This window comes from Dermacentor albipictus, chromosome 7, assembly GCF_038994185.2.
Source record: "Dermacentor albipictus isolate Rhodes 1998 colony chromosome 7, USDA_Dalb.pri_finalv2, whole genome shotgun sequence".
Classification (NCBI taxonomy): Eukaryota; Metazoa; Arthropoda; class Arachnida; order Ixodida; family Ixodidae; genus Dermacentor; species Dermacentor albipictus.
In genome coordinates, this window is record NC_091827.1 from 137,401,125 (window position 1) to 137,422,616 (window position 21,492).

The 21,492-nt window shown below is 47.7% G+C and overlaps 1 protein-coding gene and 1 pseudogene across 4 annotated transcripts in view; one reads left to right on the forward strand and one right to left on the reverse strand.

The window, feature by feature from the left end:
- Positions 1 to 21,492, reverse strand: part of LOC135897809 (sarcospan-like) — a 297,173-nt gene that overhangs the window by 61,438 nt on the left and 214,243 nt on the right. For 3 of the 4 annotated variants that reach the window (XM_065426511.2, XM_065426515.1, XM_065426516.2), the window contains exon 4: positions 1,074 to 1,199. The exons of the other annotated variant lie outside the window; for it this stretch is intronic. In XM_065426511.2, coding sequence (XP_065282583.1) covers positions 1,074 to 1,199 — 126 coding nt within the window. The remainder of the gene's footprint in view (positions 1 to 1,073; positions 1,200 to 21,492) is intronic. 4 annotated transcript variants of the gene reach the window in all.
- The window catches only part of LOC135897806 (uncharacterized), a 28,436-nt pseudogene continuing 16,937 nt past the window's right edge, over positions 9,994 to 21,492 (forward strand).

Here is a 21,492-nt window from a genome sequence, read left to right on the forward strand (position 1 = left end):
TGCTGCCACGCGGGATGTCTTTGGCCCAGCTTTGCTCTTTCGACGATCACTCAATAGCATCTATTGTAGTAGAAGATAATTCAGCCGATTCTCCTCTACCATCGGAGTCGGCAACTTGTACCATCGCCGACTTAGGGAAATTATTGCGCACGACATGCCGTCCGAGCACGCACGTGAGCTCTACCGCGTTCTGTTTTCCTACCACGATATTTTTTACTTTAACGATCGTCCTTTGGCCCAAACTACAGCTGTTAAACATCGCATTAATACCGGCGATGCCCCTCCTATTCATCGCCGCCCCTATCGAGTGTCACCGGCTGAGGGTCAAGTTATTCACGCAGAAGTTCGTAAAATGCTTGCGAAGAACATCATAGAACCGTCATGTAGTGCATGAGCGTCACCTGTTGTACTGGTAAAAAAGAAGGATGGCTCATGGCGCTTTTGCGTGGATTATTGGCACCTTAAAAGGGTTACCAAGAAGGACGTGTATCCCCTACCTCGGATTGATGACGCCCTTGACTGCCTCCACGGTGCTCGCTACTCCTCATCTATTGACTTTCGCTCCAGCTACTGGCAGATTGCCGTGGACGATCTCGACCGCGAGAAGACTGCTTTTGTAACACCCGACGGTCTTTATCAATTCAAAGTGATGCCGTTCGGTCTATGTAACGCTCCTGCCACTTTTGAACGCATGATGGACTCCCTTCTTCACGGTTTCAAATGGTCCACGTGCCTGTGCTACTTGGGCGACGTTATAGTATTCTTTCCAACGTTCGCTACGCACCTCGAGCGCCTCTCAGCAGTCCTGGACGTTTTTCGCCGAGCCGGTCTGCAACTTAACGCATCGAAGTGCCAATTCGGCCGTCGCCAGATTACCGTCCTTGGGCATCTCGTTGACGCGAAAGGAGTGCAACTGGACCCTAGCAAGATCCGTGCTGTTACGCACTTCCCTGTTCCGAAGTGTGTCAAGGATGTGCGCAGCTTCATCGGCCTTTGTTCCTACTTCCGCCGTTTCGTGAAAAATTTCGCCGCCATAGCACGACCACTAACCGAGCTTTTGAAAAAAGACGCACCTTTCCAGTGGGGCGTGTTGGAACCTCAGTGCTGACACCCGTTGTTGCAACCGGACCGTTGGCGCCCGTTGTTGCAAATGGGTCGCAAGCCCCAAGGGTAGCGTTGGCCTGGCGGCCTGGGACACACTGCAAGCATCCGAAGGTCCCAGCAAAGCATGAGTCGACTGCTAACAGAACAACTTGTTTATTCTAGCATCGCAAAGAGCGGGCGGTCAGGTCGACCGAAGTAGAGAGACGGGAGAGCACGTTACTCAACAGAAGAAATCGGAGCCTCCCTCTCGGCGTCCGGGAGCAGCTGCTCTTATACTCTCGGAGTTGAGAGCAAGAGGGAAGGTCACGGGACTACGTCACGTGACAGCGAGGCACGGACGGACTGAGACATGTAGAGACGAGTGTAGTGACGCATCAGCCGGGCCGGCGCCGGTCAGACCTCCTCGCTTCACACTTGGGGAGCTCCTCTCCCCGGCTGCCGCGCTTTGACAAGCGTGGGCACACACACACACACGCACACACAAAGACACGTGGCACTGAACATGCCGGGACGCGCTCGGCGGGGATGCGTTGCGGCCGCTCCGAACGGGCCAAAATGTCCGCCGCTTTTAACGAAGCCCCGGCATACGTTGCATCCGCGCCGGCTTTACCGCGCGTCGTAGGCGAAACGTAACAGACCGCCCCGCCGGGGGAGGGAGATCCCGATGGTCAGGGGACTGCATCCGCTGTCCGGAGGGATGTCGCTCGATGATGCTCATAACCGAAGTCGGTCGTCCCTCGGCGTTTCTTGAGCGCAGCGCACCGAGAAGGGCTCGTTCTCACGTTCAGGTTCACACAGGACACTGCAAAGTGACTTCGGAAGTGTTCTCATTTTTCTCTCGTTCCCAGCAAGCGTTAGAACTACGCCGAAACTCAGCCGCTCAGTCAGCAAGCACGGCACAACCCTCACTAAGTCATGCCAGGCTCTTTCCCCTTTTATACTACTGCCTAGTTCCTTACAGTAGTCTAGCAGCACTCAGAACGCGTCCACAAATTGGAAAATTGCACTAGAAAGCACATCATCACTTTGAAACACTACACAAAAGCAATATGTTAAAAATCCTGCCTCAGGAAGAAAAACATCAATAACAAACAATTTTGAGGCTGATTCCCACGTTAGGGGCTTCGACTTAAGCCATCGGCGTTACCGTTGAGACTCCCCTTTTTGTAACGCACCTCAAAGGAATGTTGTTGCAAAGCGAGGCTCCAGTGCAGGAGGCGGCCATTTGTGATAGAGATAGTCTGCAGCCATTGGAGAGGGCAGTGATCCGTTTCGAAGCATGCGAAGCGGAGATCGCAGCGAGCGACCGTACACTACCTCAGCTGGCGAAAACCCCGTAGCCGCATGCGGCGCGCTCCTCAATGCAAACATCACCCCAGGCAGAAACAGCTCCCAGTCAGTTTGTTGTTCAAACCACAATGCTCTCAACACGCGCTTCATGACGGAGTGGAGCTTCTCAACGGAATTCGACCGGGGGTGGTGCACTGAGCTGTGTAGCAGCTTTACCACGCACCCTTCGAGAAAGGCTGTCGTCAAAGCGCTAGTAAACACTGTGCCCTGATCTGATTGGATTTCCGCAGGAAAACCAACTCGCGCAAATATGGACAGTAGTGCATTGACTATCTCAACTGAGCTGAGTTCTTTAAGCGGCACTGCTTCAGGGAACTTTGTCGCTGGGCAGATCACAGTCAAAATGTGTCTGTACCCCGTGGCTGTTACCGGCAGAGGTCCCACTGTATCAATAACGAGCCGTCCAAAAAGGCTCCGTAATGATAGGTACCAACTTCAACGGCGCCCTCGATTTGTCCCCTGGTTTGCCCACCCGCTGACAGGTGTCGCATGTCTTCACAAAGTGGTCTGCGTCCCGAAAACACCCTGGCCAATAGTACTCTTGCAAGAGACGGTCCTTAGTTTTCTTAACTCCTAGGTGTCCGGACCACGAACCCCCATGCGACAAGCGCAACAGATCCTGACGATAGCACTGAGGCACGATCAGCTGATCGAACTCCACTCCCCTGCGGTCTATATACTTCCGGTACAGGACCCCACCTCTTTCCACAAAGCGAGCATTTTTTTTGGCGATACCTTCCTTGACAATGCAGCGTATGTTTCCTAGGCTGCCATCCTTCTTTTGCTCGGCTATCAAAGCCGACCGGCTGACTTTTAGCAACCTATTAAGTCCGTCTGACGTAGGCGCGATGAGCAAATCTGTAGATAGCTCTTCTAACTTTCCCGCATCGGGAATTTCTCTCCAGTATCTGGTGCCTTTATCGCTACAGGCTCAATTTTATTCAGTTCGGGCGTGCTCTGAATATCAGCTTGCTGCGCCTCTGACCCTTTCTCATCGTTCGATAACGTCGGCCCCGCAACTACCGCCTTTGCAGCGAGCTCCCGAACCTTCGATCTGGTTAAGGCCTGAACGCTAGCCTCACCAAACAAAAGCCCCTTCTCGCGCAGGAGGTGATCGGACCTGTTCGAAAATAGGTACGGGTACTGGGGGGGGCAGCATAGATGACACTGCCGCCTCCGTCTCAAGTGCTCCGAAAGGACCTTCAATGAGCACTTTTGCTACGGGCAGACACACGCTATGAGCTTCCACGGCTTGCTTGATCCATGCGCACTCGCCCGTGAACATATCGGGTTCTACGTAAGAGGGGTGAACTACATCCATCGTAGCTGCGGAATCGCGAAGCACTCGGCACTCCTTCCCGTTCACGAGGAGGTCTCGCATGTAAGGCTCGAGAAGCTTCATGTTCTCGTCAGTGCTGCATAATGACAAAAACACTACTTTTGCTTTTGTTTCCGGACACTGCGCCGAAAAGTGACCCGGCTTCTGGCACGTATAACACACGCGCGCTTGCCTCGTCTCGAACCGCTTTCTGCGTTCGGCTTCGGCTGCCGCCGTCTCCTTACGTTCGGTCGGACTGCTTTCACTCGCATCCGCACTACGTGTGTCCCCCTTTGATCTCATGGGCGTGAACTTCGGCCTCTCAAACTTGGAGCAAAATTCACTCTTTTGACCGTCCTTAGCTCCGCGAGCCCGACGCGTCACAAACTCTTCGGCTAGCTCAGCGGCTCTAGCCACCGTACTAACGTCTGGCCTGTCCAAGACCCAGTAGCGCACGTTCTCAGGTAACCGACTATAAAACTGTTCTAGCCCGAAACACTGCAGAACTTTCTCGTGGTCACCAAACGCTTTCTCTTCTTTGAGCCACTCCTGCATGTTTGACATTAGCCTGTAGGCAAACTCTGTATATGACTCACTTTTACCTTTTTCATTTTCCCGAAACTTCCGACGGAACGCCTCCGCTGACAGCCTGTACTTTTTTAGCAGACTCGATTTCACTTTGTCGAAATCCTCTGCCTCCGCTCTCTCCAAGCGAGCGACTACGTCGGCCGCCTCGCCGGGTAACAAAGTGAGCAAGCGCTGTGGCCACGTTTCCCGAGAGAACCCCTGATTCTCGCACGTTCGCTCAAAGTTAACCAGGAACAAACCAATGTCCTCTCCAAGCTTAAACGGCCGCATCAGGTCAGTCATTTTGAACGATACTCGTTCTCCTGCACCGTGTGCCTGACTTCCATTACGAGCGCGTTCCATCTCCACCTCGAGACGCTTCATTTCCAAAGCGTGTTGACGGTCGCGCTCTTCTTTTTCGTTCTCTTTTTGTTCTTTTAGTTCGCGCTCCTGTCTTTTAGCCCTCTCCTCAATGGTCTCAAGGCATTCCGACAGCTCGTCATCCTCAGCTTCTAACTCAAGAATAGCCCTCAGCAGTTCTGGTTTTCTGAGTTTGTCTGAGACATCCAGACCCAACTCTCTTGCAAGCTCCAACAATTTCGGTTTGCGCAACGACTTCAAATCCATGGCTGCTCTGAATGCTGCTTTCTCTACTGCCTACTATTGTCTTGCCGCAAACTAACCCGGCAGCAACGACAACCACAATTACCAGCTCTGTTTCTGACACTAACAAAAGCCTGGCAAAACTCAGAAGAAGAAAGTCCCGCACTCACCAAACCTCGCAGCCAAGAATTCAGCGCAGTCGTTCCGCTGCAGGCAACCAGTCATCACACAGGGCTCGTTACACTGCTCCCGGATGGTCATTGTGCTGCTCAGCATACAGTCAACCACATATCTTCGCTGCTGGCCTCCATTGTCGCGATCTCACCGCTGACAACCAGCTGTTGGAACCTCAGTGCTGACACCCGTTGTTGCAACCGGACCGTTGGCGCCAGTTGTTGCAAATGGGTCGCAAGCCCCAAGGGTAGCGTTGGCCTGGCGGCCTGGGGCACACTGGAAGCATCCGAAGGTCCCAGCAAAGCATGAGTCGACTGCTAACAGAACAACTTGTTTATTCTAGCATCGCAAAGAGTGGGCGGTCAGGTCGACCGAAGTAGAGAGACGGGAGAGCACGTTACTCAACAGAAGAAATCGGAGCCTCCCTCTCGGCGTCCGGGAGCAGCTGCTCTTATACTCTCGGAGTTGAGAGCAAGAGGGAAGGTCACGGGACTACGTCACGTGACAGCGAGGCACGGACGGACTGAGACATGTAGAGACGAGTGTAGTGACGCATCAGCCGGGCCGGCGCCGGTCAGACCTCCTCGCTTCACACTTGGGGAGCTCCTCTCCCCGGCTGCCGCGCTTTGACAAGCGTGGGCACGCACACACACACGCACACACAAAGACACGTGGCACTGAACATGCCGGGACGCGCTCGGCGGGGATGCGTTGCGGCCGCTCCGAACGGGCCAAAATGTCCGCCGCTTTTAACGAAGCCCCGGCGTACGTTGCATCCGCGCCGGCTTTACCGCGCGTCGTAGGCGAAACGTAACAGGCGATAACGAGGCCTCTGCATTCTCGCATCTAATCGACTTTCTCACAACGCCTCCTGTTCTGGCCCATTTCGATCCTTCTGCGCCTACCGATGTCCGTATTGGCGCCAGCGGTCACGGAATTGGCGCAGTCCTGGCACAACGCCAGCGCGGCAACGACCGTGTTATCGCTTACGCCAGCAGGCTTCTGTCACCGTCCGAGCGCAACTATTCCATCACTGAGCGTGAGTGTCTGGCCCTAGTTTGGGTGGTTGCGAAGTTCCGCCCATACTTATATGGCCGACCCTTTTCCGTTGTCACAGACCATCACGCGCTTTGCTGGTCATGCTCCCTGAAAGATCCTACAGGAAGACTTGGTCACTGGGCCTTGCGCCTCCAAGAATATTCGTATACTGTCACCTACAAATCTGGCCGACTACACAAAGACGCTGACTCTCTGTCTCGTTACCCGGTAGACGAGCCTGACGCCGCCGACAGTAGTACCGGCAACGGCATTTTCTCTGTGTCTGCCTTCGCGAACCACGCCAATCAGCATTACCGAGACCTATCGCTGCGAGTACTCATCAAGCGTCTGCGCTCTACACCTACCGACGCGTCCGTTCGCCGATATGTCCTCCAGGGCGGCATTCTGTACCGAAGGAACTTCCTCCCTGACGGATCTGATCTTCTTCTTGTTGTGCCAAAACATCTACGACAAACTGTGCTCTTTGAGATTCATGACGCACCCACTGCAGGACATCTTGGGGTAACCCGCACGTACGACTGCCCCGCCGCCGCTTCTATTGGCCTGGTCTCGCTCGCTCCATCCGACGCTATGTTGCTGCCTGTGATTCCTGCCAGCATCGGAAAACACCTCAGGTGCTACCTGCCGGTCATCTCCAGCCGATCACCGTCCCTGTGAAACCGTTCTTTCGTGTTGGATTAGACCTCCTCGGTCCCTTTCCCTTGTCATGCTCTGGGAACAAATGGGTAGCCGTCGCAACTGATTACGCCACCCGATACGCTATCACGCGGGCTCTCCCTACCAGTTGCGCCACTGACGTCGCGGACTTTCTCTTGCGTGACATTATCTTACTTCATGGCGCCCCGCGACAGCTGCTTACTGACCGTGGTCGTAACTTCCTCCCGAAAATTATCGCCGACATTGTGCGTTCCTGCTCCGCTCAACACAAGCTGACTACCTCATACCATCCTCAAACCAATGGCCTGACGGAACGGTTAAACCATACTTTTACCGATATGCTGGCCAAGTACGTTTTCAAGGACCACCACGACTGGGACATTGCCCTTCCTTACGTCACATTTGCTTATAATTCTTCCCGGCACGACACCACCAAATTTTCTCCATTTTATCTACTCTACGGTCTCGAACCGACCTTGCCCCAAGACACGGCCCTCCTCCTGGGATCGCAACAAGCGAGTATGCGCGCGACGCCATCGCCCTCGCCGACCATGCACGCCAGCTTGCCCGTGCTCGACTGACGGAATCGCAAACCCCTCAGCAGCGTCAGTACAACGCCCGCCGCCGTGACGTACAGTTTTCGCCTGGTGCACTCGTGCTCCTGAGGTCGCCCTCTCATCACGTCGGACTCTCAGAAAAGCTCCTTTCGCGATACACAGGGCCCTACCGCGTTCTGCGCCAGATGACGCCTGTGACGTACGAAATCGCTCCTGTGAGCTCAACCTCGTCATATACTCTGGCATCTAGTGATGTAGTGCACGTCAGTAGGCTCAAGGCCTACTACACTGCTTCCGAGTCCGGCTTTTAGTCGCTCCGGGACGGTGCTTTTGCCGCCGGGGGTAGTGCTACGGAACAGTGTTTACAATGACGAAGAAGCGAGCAGTAAGAAAACGACGACGACGATTGGAAGCTAGCGCGGGTTGTTGCCTCTTGGCCAAGTGCGGCGTATTGCGTTGTAAATATAGTTGTATATAGCTTTTCATCTGCGTCTTCTTACGTAACAATATTTAAAAAAATTCTCGCAGCTTACATTCATGTACAGTCGCGTTCATAAATTTGGAGACCATGCGAGCCCGTGGCCGCGTGCATGCGCGCGCCATCTGGCGGCTTGGTGCCTGCTGTCAAGAGTATCGCAGTGCGCTTGCGCGTGCATGCTATCTCGCTGGCCTGTGTGTTCGCTCGCGGCGCACCGGCGCGTGGGCCGATTATCGTAATTTGCGTTCGTTGTCACGAGGGGCGCGATCGGAGATCTTTGTTCGTTTCGCGCTCTGTCCATTTGGCGGCATGCTTACAGAAGACTAGCGTCAATACGCAAAATGCGCTTGTACACTTTCACAGTGTAAGGCTTCTCAGACAACGTCTGTGTCCGCCAACAGGGAAGCGCGATAACGCAGTGGAAATATCTGAGCATAGCAGCGTGAAAGCCTGACAATGAGTAGCGCTTCTTCGAACATGGTATTCTGCCGACGATAGCACTCTGTGCCGGGAACGCCCCGCTCCGCAGAAACGGCGAGTGGTGTGTATCGGCCACGGTGCAAGATATGTACTCCTTAGGTGGGGAAGATTCTCGGCTTGCTGAGACACGATCGACAAGCTAAAGTTGCAACGGCGCGCTTCCATCGGCCCGGTGACGGCAGCGGATACCTATTGGTGCGACGACGCAACTTCAGTTAGAACGCAGGCGGTGGCTTGCGCGGACAAGGAACGTGCGCATAATACCACCAACCAGAGAACGGCGTCTGCAGGCGGCGACGCGTCGCCGTTTCTGCTCATTAGCCCGGCGATGCCCTCTCCCCCACCATCTCCCCTCACCATGGTGACCTATAAATTTATATATAATTATACTTTCGCGCGTCACTCAATCACTTCGGATTTTTCGCGAAGCGCCATTGCCATACCAACGGGACATAAAACCAATGAAAGATCTTCTGTCTTGAAGTTGCGTCTATCTACACCTAAAGAGTAGATATCTTACATCGTGGTATCGGCCGGACAGCCACGACAGAAGCGAAGAAAGCAGGCGCTTCCGTAGTTGAAAAACATCATCGAGATCGGACCAAGGGGATCGAATATGTCGCGCCGCTGCTTCGCGAACAACACTACTGGCGGCGGCGGCTGCAAATTCCTGTGAACGGCGCGCTCGCGGGTGCGCAGCGAGCGAGCGAGCAGGCCAGAGAGATATGATGGACGCGCATGCGCACTGCGATACTCTCGACAGCAGGCACCGAGCCGCAAGACGGCGCGCGCATGCACATGGCCACGGGCTCGCATGGTCTCCAAATTTATGAACGCGACTGTACACTACAGTTATCGCTTATAACAGTCCCACATGTAACGAATTATTGGTTAAAATCACCATATTTCATTGCAATAATTTACGAGTTTCTAACCATGCTTGTTGAAACTGTGTCCACATCTAATGAACATTATTAATGGTGCTGTACTGTAACAATAAACATTTCAAACCTGGTCGCGGTATAAGGAGGGTGCACACTAAGTTCTGAAGTTTGAAGTTGCGACGGGGCTTGGCGCATTCGTCGCTGCAGTTTAGTCATGACGAAAATATAACTGCTGAGATGAGTGAATGATGCGAGATGTTTTCGGAGGCCACAAAATAATTCCCTCGTTTTCAACCATGCAAGGGCAATTGTACTTTCGAGGCATGTCTCCAGTGTGCTTCAGAACAAGGCATGTACTCTATGATGCCGGTGGCCTTTGGAGATTGGCACGGGTAGGTTTCTAGGTCACGTGTGCTGCGCTGCTGTCCATGTGACACTACAATCCATGAGGTCTTGACGGCACTCGTTCTTGCACTGTTCTCTGCGTAGCGCTGTGCCTATTTGAATCAATTGTTTCGCTTTGTCCATCAATTTCATTATTTCAAGTTAGACTGTATGAAATATTTGCACCTGGCGCAGCTAACCGGCTGCCAACATCTACGTAATACCGGGGCGCGTATTTTGCTTTCCGCGAATGATTCCGCACGCGAGAGAGAAAAAAAAGGATGGCGAGGAGGACGGCGCAACTCCCGCCGGGCGCCCTTGCGCCCTATTGGCTCTCGCCATGAGCTCATGTGTTGCCTGCCCGGCTCTTCCCATGACTGCCGGCAACCCCATACTGAGCCTACGCAGTTCGTTCTTTATTGCACGCTGGCGCGCGCACGTGGTTCTCGCCGACGTGGTCCCGACTGGCATGGCGGGCACCAAAACGTTCACGTGCGAGCTGGACGCCAGTTCGAACTGCCCAGCGAGTGTTGTATGCCTCCGTGTTGACCTCTGCACTGCCGAGGACGCGTACGAGTGGATCGCCAGCTACAGTCGGACTACGAATACGACATGGATTGTCGACTGGGAAGTCCGAAATCCAAAGAGGCAAGTTTGCAGGGGAAGCCCTTGGTTATTGTCTGTTTCTTCTACAGGTGGTGCAGAGGCAAATATGCTGAATGAAAGTGATCTAAGAAAATTTGCTTGAAAGTTCGAATATTCAACCAGCTAGCATGTCCGGCCACGCAAGTGTCGCATAGGCACCTGCCGTACAGCGTAAGAAAAATCACAGAACCTTAGAAGCAGTATGCTAGACCCAAGGCTGGCAACGCTATTTCGCGTACGTAAGCCGCTTGTGATCGCCATTTTAAAGGAACATTCGCTGGAAAATGTTCGTATGCTGATCGCATTTCGTCATCGATCCCATTTACCGATTTTCGTTAAAAACCACGCTTTAATGTTGAATATTCTAATGAACTGGGATATCTTATTTTGGTGTTGCACGTGTGAGGCTGACGGTGGAGCCGTGCCAGCTGATAACGTGGGACATGTTTTATTCTTCCTATTCTAGTTCTGCAGCATTCACGATTAGGTAAGTCTGATTATTTCCCAGTGGTCTTCTAGTCGCGTGGAATTCTTATCAATTTTAAGCTTACGTTTTCCTTTTTAGGTTGCATTGGGGCCCGTGACTGCCAAATCATAATCGCGCTACGACTGATCAATTCTTGGCCGTGCTAATTGCGTAGCAGTGCCGTGCAGCACTCGTGTGAGCGACGTCGTCCACCGTATTGTTTCGGTCGTGAATTCCCGAATCAGAAATATGGTCGCACAGTGTTAAACTTATTAAACGCCTAAACTTAAAAAAATAAGGTTCCTCCCAGTGTTACTTCGCTTCTGAACGTGCCTCTGTTATATGCATTACTAGTACACTGTACCTCGACAACACATCGTTTGTTCATTCGCCGGTATTGTGGACTCGAGCATACTTGCCGCCCGCAAGGACTGCACCATTCATGCACACGGTACGGTGGCGTCCTTTCTTCGTCGGCGCGAACGCAGTAAGACTCATCCGAATCGTGGCGCCAATTAAGTACGAGGAACGACGTCGACGAAGGGTGCGTGCTATCCTGACGGTTATAAATTTCTGCTGGCCGCAAGATAGAACAAATCTCAAATTTCAGAAGGTACTAGGTTCTGCGCGCTTTCCTTTGCAATAAAGAGCTCGTCCATGTTGCTGCTGTTGCTGCCACACAGCCTTTGCAGCCAGTGCAGCTATTATAATATATCGCTCGTCGCTTCGAAAGATCATAACTAGAAGCGAATGCTTTCGCGCGGCTGGCGACATTGGGCAGTCATCACACTAGCACGCAAGCTCGACGTCGTTCCCGCAGTTTCGAATAAAGAACCAACAACCGGTTACGCAGGCTACCGCGCTTTTCAACCACATCGGCTTATTTTCGTACAGGGTGTATTTCGCTAGGAGGGCAAACACGCTGCATGCGCCTTGATCATGTCGAAAGGCGCGACGCTGTGCTTGTGATTGAATGGTGCCGTGATCGTGCACTGCAACCGTAGGTGCGGCGTGGAAATGGTATCGGTGCTACTGAAGTTCGCTCACAGACTGTCCATTACTAGTACGAATAGCATATTTGAAACGTTGTTTTTTAACTGAAACCAAGAGTCCCGTGTTCACAGTAAATTTCTCGTGATACTGTGCGACTATTCTTCATGTTTGGAAAGTGGTGGCTGAAGTAGCCCGTGTCCATCGAACATAGCTTACTGTAGAAGATTGCATTGTTCCTAGCTTCTGCTATTTGTGGCACTGCCGCGCACTTGACTCGGCCAGGAGCTTGACGAGTGGCGGAACACGGCACTTTTCGTACCTCGTCTATTTTGAGCCTAAAGAAGTAGGGAACATAAAATTAATGTATTAATTATCAGGAGCATGCCGTGCTAAATATTGTAAAGTGCCACCTGCTGCGCAGGCGACTTGTTGCTGCTTTCATTTTCTGATCAACTCTGAATTATGAGAGCTTTAGGTCTATATAAGCGTCATGTCTAAGCGTAAGTTGTATGATGCCCTTACTCATATCGAAGGCATCAGGCTGTTGTCTTGTGTGCATGCAAGTATTCATAAACCATTGCAGTACTGGCACAAGCAAGAATGCTGCTGGTTACCTATGTGTATAATTTATTTATTTTATTTTCAATACTACCAGTCCCATCGGGGACTATAGCAGGTGGACATACAGAAATGAAAGACATGGTAATAAACATGCACATACAAATTGCGTGTTGATAAGCCAAACAAGGAACGTAAAGGAACAGGGTAAGAATACATAAAAAAACAAATATAGATATCACATTTATAGGAGACCTGCGCAGCAATACAGAAACAATGAGTACAGATCTAAGCGAGGCATTTAACTGCAAAATTCAGTACCATGCCGAGCTACCTAACGAGGCAGACATATATTTGAAAAAGAATGCAGCACTTTACAAAACCAGAAAAGTCCTCGATGACTAAACTACTGTTCTCTGTTTCTTTAAAGGATGGTGTTTCACAAGAGATGGAGATGCCAGCACAGTCCCCTCAACAAGACCGCTGGCCTGAAGTCCACGAACTGTCCAGCATTTGTGGACATCAAGATCAAGGCTGTGACAAAGCAAACACAAAGAAACGATTCATTTCTGAAGAGGGAGCGTCCTTTGTGCGCCATCGTTAAGCTAAAGGAGGGCCACAACCCTGAGCTGTGCTGTTGGACCGCGCCTTCTACGAAGCTCTGCTGACACACGGGCCACTTTCCACAGCTATTTTAAAGATGGCCTTGCACCTGCGGAGTCTCTTCAGCTTCACCAGCAGAAACTTGCTGTCGAAGATGATGGTGTCCAATAACTGGCAAATGGTGCACTCAATCCATCTGCTAACACTGTGTACCACTGGTTTAGGATGTGGTGCAAAGATAACTATGGTGATGAACTGGATCCACTCAGCAAGCTGGAGGAAAAGGCGCCATTGTATCATCAAAATGGTGCATTGATGCTGCTTGTAAAATGTGCTTTTCTTTTAAGCGTCTAGAATTCCCGATAAGGCTGTAGCAAAAATAGTCATTACTTGCTGTTCTAGTCATCCTGTGTGTGGCACGTAATCGAGATGCAAAGCCGAATCAACCTTGTGGGTTAACTTTTGATAATTGCCAAACGACAACTTAGTTTTAAAAGAAAGCCATTATAAGTTCCCAATAATCCCATTTCGCTTCCTGCAGCAGGCTGAAGACATTGAGATAAGGCATTTCCATTAAGATTTCCTTCTTTATCATTTTGTTGCTCTTTGGGTTCAGAAAGAAGTGCAGTGCAATTTTCAGTTCACTGAATATGAAAAGAAAGCTTCTGGTTCTTCTATCCTACAAAGTAATTTTTTGAACGTTTGGTGCCTGTGCGATGGTTTTACTGAATTTTGTACACAAGGCCTGAAGTGACCATGTGTATGCATGTTCTTGGTGCAGCTGCATCACCTGTCTAGCGTCAATGCTCGAAACATAAGTGCTAATGTGTGAACAGTTTAATTAGTGGCTAGCTTACTAGTGCTTGAGAGAAAGTGAAAAAGAAAGCCCTACTGTCAATGACTCAAGAGTCCCAAATTCATCATCACCACTTAAGAACAAATGATGTACAAATTGTAGTGAGCTATTGAAAAGCACTTGACATGCAGCTATAAAAACACATTTTTAGGAGAAAGATAAGTGCATGATCAAATTGAATTTGGTGGTACTTAGTTTGTATTACATTTTTGTTACTGAATTTATGTGCAAGAGATGCTATCTATTTTCCACCAGTAACTTCCAGGGCAATTTACCGTTAGATAGCTGACAGAAAAGACATGTATGGTGAAGTTTAGCATACCACTCTGTTCATATGAATGGCAGTATTCGAATGCAATACAAAACAATTGTTCATATGTAACATATTCTGGAGTGAAATTAATTTTATTGTTATCTATAATTAAAGCTGACAGCAACCTTTCATATTGATATCGGGATATATATGAGTCTTTTGTGGCTCAAGCAGACCTTTGTAAAGGACAGCAGGCACAACGATCGAAGCCCTATTACTATTGAACATGCAAGTGAAAAAGGCGAGTTAAAACTTGTGCATCATGCTTCAGGTGCATTTTAATTTGCCTAGGTGGTATTATTCGAACCTTTACAACTCCTGTTGTGCATTTCATGTAAGGTCCGGCATGCTTGTTCAGCTGCGCTGACAAGAAGCTCATATGCCAGAAGAAGCATGCCCGACTTTACGTCAAATTCATGATTGGCACAACATGTGAAATACCGCTGTTCAGTGGAAATATAATGTAGAACAAATTGTATCCTGTGTCAACGACTGAGCATGGGAGCATGAGCTATCGTTAAACGACAGAAGTAGTGTGCACTTTCCTGCACAGTGTATTGCATGCCCATATGAGCCACTTCGTGAGATTAAGGTACTTGGCAGAAGTAGTGTCACATTCACATGGGAGTTGGAGGCATTTTATATCAAGAGGCACACACTGCATTAGCGGCACTTCTGTTTATCAGTTTGGGAATGACAAGCAGCTGTTGACATGTTTCTAGACTTCTTGAAGTAACCATTGCACACATGCTCATTTGGTGTACTTTTTTACACTGCTCTCAATAAAGCAGTTGAAGTTTGGTGCACCACTCAATTTCTTTCCACTACTTTCAGAGTTTCTCTGCTTGCACTAATATGCATTTCTTAGCTTGAAGCGTAACATTGTACTGCCATACTATCGTGTTGAAAGTGGCTTTGGTTCCGTCAGGCTAAATGATGCTGATAAGACAATGCAATGTTTTAGAAGTGACAAAATAAGTGTTCAAACACTGCTCTTTTTAACTTCTTATCTGTGACCTCTTGCAGGGGTCAATGTTAGCACGACCAAGTCAAAGGATGGCAACTGCTGGGCGGTATTGGTTGTTACAAGGATCATGCAGCGGACGCAAGGCTTGGAAGCTGCAAGCGAGATCATCTTTTTGGACTCAACAGCTTCCTGTGACGAGTCACAGGCTACCGTTACAGTAGTGCTCACAGCTACTCCAGTCGGTGCTATACCGATCGCTGTGCTTATGCACAATTCCCAGACAACGGAAAGCTACAAGACAGCATTTGGCCTCTTGAAACAGAAATATCCATTCTGTTTTGGTGGCTTACATGTAAGTAAGCTATACTTTTAACGTACAATTGCGCTGATGTAAAAGTCTGAGTTACTAAAACGATTAGAGTGGGTTGTAAATGAAAGCAAAATATATCAAATTTCTTCTGAGCACCACATCTGACATTGTGCAATAATCAGGTTCTGTAATATGCTTGCAAAGGAGCACCTGTAATTCGCACTCGTTATTCAATGGCAAAAGTTTAATTGAAGTATGTCTTTTGATACAGTTAAGTCAGATAATTTCAGGAGAACTGACAAAACTAAATAATAGTGAAGCGCGTATACATAATAGTAAAGCAAAATAGAGGGGTTTACAATCATACCTGCCAATCAGTCTGTGAGGCGCTGAGACTAACAGCCTTTGTACACACCATTGGTGCAGTGAAATTTGGAGGGGGTACATCCTAATCCAAGGTCAAATCAGTTTTTTTTATCTGTCAACCGAAAATGCATCACATTTACAAAATAACCTTGATAGTATAAAAGAGTTTACTGCTTTTCAATCAGAAAAAAAATGCCAACATGTTCAATTATATCTTCCAGACCCCACAGTCATTCATGACTGACAATTCACCGGCAGAAAAAGCAGCTCAGAAAGCAACACGGTCTGAAGCAACTCAACTTCTCTGCCATTTCCACGTGGCCCAGGCGGAATGGCGTGGCTCCATGCATCAAGCAGCAGCATCACTCGTGACGAGAGGCGGGAACTGATGACAGCATTCCAGAAGGTGCGTAAAAGTGATGCGCAATGCTATGATGTGGATTATCTCAACTTTGCTTGCGACACTGCTTCAGTGGCTACCGTACTGCACAAAAGGTTGTGTATTTGAACCCAAAATTGCAGCCCCTTGATAGGAGCAAAATGCAAAAATACTCCTGCAAGTGATAACCTTTTAGCACTCATTACAAGGCTCTAGGCGGTCAAAAGTTATCCGGGATTTTCCACTATGTTGTCCGTCATTGCACCCATGTACAGCTTTCGCATATCATATGGAGTAACAACTACCCAGAACGTGTCATGACATGTAGGTGGAAATGAAAAGACCATTATTTATAGTGATAGAATCAGGCATGATGTTTCCGATTGAATTAGGCATTTTAATTTTACAGTGGCATGAACTTGCTTTGTGCCAGATTGCTCTCACTTGTTACACTGCTGAGGTGCAGGTTCAGGCGGAAATAGGGTGAGAAGCATACATCACTTCCACTCGCTGTTGGAAGGCGACTATAGTAGCCATGTAGACGAACAGAGCTCAAGTCTGTTTGTGTCACATGTGAGCACGGAATTGTGGTATGATCCACCGTGGAGCACTCTTGCTCTCCGCTGGCAGAATCGGGGTGGTGAAATCCGAGCACTCACTCCAGGATTGCAGCGGCTGCTCCAGATCGACCGGTGAAAAACTCGACACTGGTCACACTGTTATGAAGCAAGAACCTACAACTTCCAATGACCAAAATATTAGCAGGCGCATAACGGGACAGCCAGCATTAAACCATATTTGGCTTTACCTACTTCAATCAAGCAGTTTTAAGCAATGTAATTGGAGAATGGCCTTGAAGCAGAAATGACTTCATAGAATTACCACTATAACGCTCCCTTTGATGAACTGTAAAGCTGAAAGTGTAAGGGCTTGAGTGCCAAGTTGTGCATGTCTTGCAATTTTAAGCATTGCATGTAGAAGAGTAGCCAAATTTAATTGAATAAAAACGTTTTGTTCAAGCACAACTGCACTGATGTGCAGCACCATGGATGTTAAAGTAAGTTATCGCAACAGGCAGAGCAGTTCATTTGAATGCCAGTGTTGTGATTTGCTGTGCCATCAGCTTCTGTGTTTTTCGACTACGTGAATGGCCCGAGACCCAGAGGAATTTCATTTAGTTTACAGCACACGCCCAAAATAGAATTTTCATTTCGAGTGCCTATATTGTTCAATGCTGGTGCTTGTAAAAAGCTTGCACAAGAAGCCATCATGTTACTTGTAGCAACTGCTGACATCAGGACGACTGTAATAGCAACACGAACAGAAGGGAAATGGTTTTAAGTCAGCCTCCTAAATTGATTATTTATGTATATATGCAAAGTTGAGAGTGGCGATTCTTCTTGTTTAAAAAATGTCGTACAGCTGCTTCTTTGATGGAAACGTATACAGCGTTGAGTGTGAAAAGTGTGAACTTCATTTGTGATAATTCAAGGAAGGCATTTTCAGAGTGCAATTGTGAAACATTCTGATGACTATTTTTGTCGCTGTAAAATTATCTAATTCAGTTACCTATCTCCCTGTGCCTTCTGTAAGCTTGAATGTTATCTAACAGGTTACAGTGCCAGCAAAAAATTTTGAGCCTGCTTATGTAAATCAGCCATTTATGGTGTTCACTGCGTCCACCCGTTCTACACCATTCAGGCATAAGAAATTCCATGCTCATGTTCTTGATTATCGATGAATGCTCAAAAACATTGTCACATTGGTGACAGTAGAGCCTGATGCCAAAGTTGATGAAGTTGCTGCTCTGTTGTTCGTCTATAACATCTGTTGGCATACGACATCTTTAGCACGAGAACAATTGACACTCTCAACTTATATATATAATCAATTTTGTTGTGATTACTTTTGCATCGCTCTTGCAACCATATGAAGTGCCACATTATTCACAAAAATATTATTTTATTAGCACAAGTTATGTTCAGAATGCACTTGTTTCCTAATTAATTTATATTTAATTTAGCATGCCTGGTTACATGCTCACCTATTCAGACTTACGGTACACCGCGGACGCCTGAATTTTGTGTTACATATGGGAAGTGCTCTGAAACAAGTAATTGGCAATATGCTGTGAACTTTACCAAAGCCCGATGTGTGCTTATTCTCACTATATTGTGTCTAGTCATGTGAGATAAACAACTGAAATGTGGCTTTAAGCATACCAGCCATTTATTCTGTCCCCTGCAGGTGATGTATGTGTCATCAGCGGAAGAGCTAGCTGCTACCACTGAAGAGTTGCTCCGAAAGCCTCACCGTGCATATGTGACACGAGTACGTGCATTCCTTGAACGGAAGGAAGAGTGGGTGCTCTTTTTTCGGTTGAGCCTTATGACGAGAGGCCACAACACAAACAATTATGCTGAAGCGACTATTCGTGTACTGAAGGATGTGGTGCTTCGCAGGCAAAAGGCATATAATGTAGTTGCCCTTGTGGACCTTGTGGCAACAGTCTGGGAGGACTACTTTTCGAGAAGACTGCTTAATCATGCATACAACCGTGTGCCAGCTCACCAAATCTTCTATATCAAGCTTGTGCACAGGATGCCTGAAATTGTTGCACAGTCGGTCTGTGCTCTTGGTGATAGCCTGTACCAGGTGCCCAGTGGGCAGGAAGATGGTAAGATTTATCACGTTTGGCAAGACGTCGGCACTTGCACTTGTAGAAATGGCCAACAAGGGGCATTCTGCAAGCTTCAAGCATTGGTTCATAGCATCTATGGGGGAGGATTTCCAAATGCCCCAATACTGAAACCCGATGACCGGCATAAGTTAGGTATCCTTGCCCTGGGTGACAAGTGCCCTGACAAAAGTTTCTTTGGAAGCTTCCGTGAGGTGCTGCCAGAGCTCCCGTCCACCAGCACTGCTCAGGAAGTACGCAGCCAACATGCACCTGAGCCTCAGGATGAGCCAATAGAGCTTGACCAACATCACTTGGAGTGCTCCAATTCCAACGAACGTCGCCAGGTGTGTGTCGCACTGTCTTATAGGGGCTTTCATAGAAGCTTTAAGTGTGGGCCAATGTGAATGCTGTTTCCTAAATTCTCATGTCATTGTTTGTACAAAAGCTTCTCCAGGTATTTAACTAGGAAACTGCTTGCTTTTAAGGTATGTTGTATGAACTTTGCATTCAGAAATTTGCCAAAGTTTAATCCCCACATTCCGTGATCAAGTATTGCAATCTAGGTAGTTGGTATGATTGCACAGCTTTCGTAAGTACAGGAATACTCTCAAACGTGTGTTCCCTGCAATTTTTCTTGTCTTGCTGCTTCTGCATGCATAATATAACCGAAATTAGGTCGTTGATATTACCAGGCAAGAGTGAATCTGGTTCAGCTTCTGGATATGAAGCAGAAAGTTAAGTTGCTTTAACATTGATTTACCATGCCATCACTTATTTCTTTTATAATAATAATAATAATCTTTATTACATCCAGTCGTGTCATGGTTACAAATCCAGCCCGCATAAGCAACATTGTGTGCGAGGCTGGGTAGTCAGCTGGTAGTGCTGATATGTGTACAAATAAATAAGAAAGAAACAAATATAGGCAAAAAATAACATTGCAAAAGGATGATATTGCAAACAAAAGATAATGTTGCATCAACAGGAGAAAAGACATTGACATTAAAGATGACTTCACAATTGGGTTCGCATGCTTCAAATCACGAAGAAACGTTTAAAAATATGGGCATTACGTATCACACATGACGTTAAATGTTCCTGCGATATCATTCTCATTCAATTTATTGAAATTAGCCGGCACGTAGAAAGCGCGAGTCCTCTTGCCGTAGTTTGTGTACACACGAGGTACCACATATTTTTCTGTCTGACGTGAGCTGCGAGATTTTGCGTTCGAGTTTTTTAATTTAGTAGAAAAACAACTCTTACACATGGCGTCGAACAAAACTTGTTGCTCGACAAACAACATGTCTGACTGGTACATGCTAGGCAAGACGTCTTCCCCATGACCAAGTGTGCTATACGAGAGGCTATAGGCAATTTTTTTAGGATGCGCTTCATTATCTTAAATCTACTAGAAGAAGCAAAGCCATAAATTGTTATTTCGTACCTTATGATCGATTCACCAAGTGCTTTATAAACCATTTTACGAACATTTACATCGCAGAAAGATTTTAGGGCATACAACTGAGTGCACACAGCACGTAAGCGCCTTTCGAGCTCTTCAATGCGGACATTCCATGACAACGTGTCGTCAAAGTGTAGCCCGAGGTACTTGTGTTATTTACCAGTGTTACCGGAGGACATGAGCATGCAAGTCAGTCGCTGACGGGGAGATAAACGGGGGAAATATCTGTGACCACTTTATATGGGCTGTGAAAACATATCAGATTAGTCTTCCATTTATCAATAAACATTTTGTTTTTAATGAACCAATCAAGTACTTTACAGACATCATACTGTAATACTTTAGTGGCTTCGTTCGAAAGTTTGTTCGATACAACTAAAGCCGTGTCACCAGCGTAAAAATGAATTTTTGATTTTAGTGGTACGCAAGCAAGATCATTCATTTAAATGTTAAACAAAAGCGGTCCCGATATTGACCCTTGCGGTACCCCTGATTTACCACACAACAAAGAACTATAGGACTCCGCCACACGGACACACTGCTGTCTGCCTGTTAAATAATTTTTAAAATATGAGTAATACGGGCCTCTAAAACCACATCTGCTTAGTTTTGATAGTAACCGTTCATGATCTAATGTGTCAACAAAAAGAGTCAAAACAACATTATTTTTATCGATTTCGTTACAGACAGATATAGTCATTAAAATCTTCCAACAGTCCCACAGTACTCTGCCCCGAGCAAAGGCAATACTGCGCTGGGTTAATAAGGCAAAACGTTTCACAGAATGAGACCATATTTACATAAGACTATCTTTTCTGATATGCTTGCCAAAGACGAAAGAATTAAAATTGGTCGGTAATTCTCGTAAAGCTTTCGAGATCCTTTCTTATAAAGAGGTCTCACAATGCTAACTTTCATGTTTTCATGTATCTGACCGGTTTTTAATGTTTCATTTAAGATGTAAAGAAGTATTGATTTGAGCACATAACATTCGCAGCTTATCCTAATTTTATAAAAACCTGGAGATATTGTTAAGCTCATGGATCGTATTATATCCCACAATTCTGCTTCATCAACAGTAGGCAGAAAACAGTATGAATGTTAGAGAATGTAACATTGTTTCGGAGATTTGCTGGTATGCACCCATTTGTGATGATGTTTACTGACTCGATAAAGTGTTTGTTAATATCATTCGCTATCTGGACAGCAGGTCACTCGAGAAAGGCGTCCGCAAGAGTATTATCAATATACTCTTTCTTTCAGGTCTCCATATTAG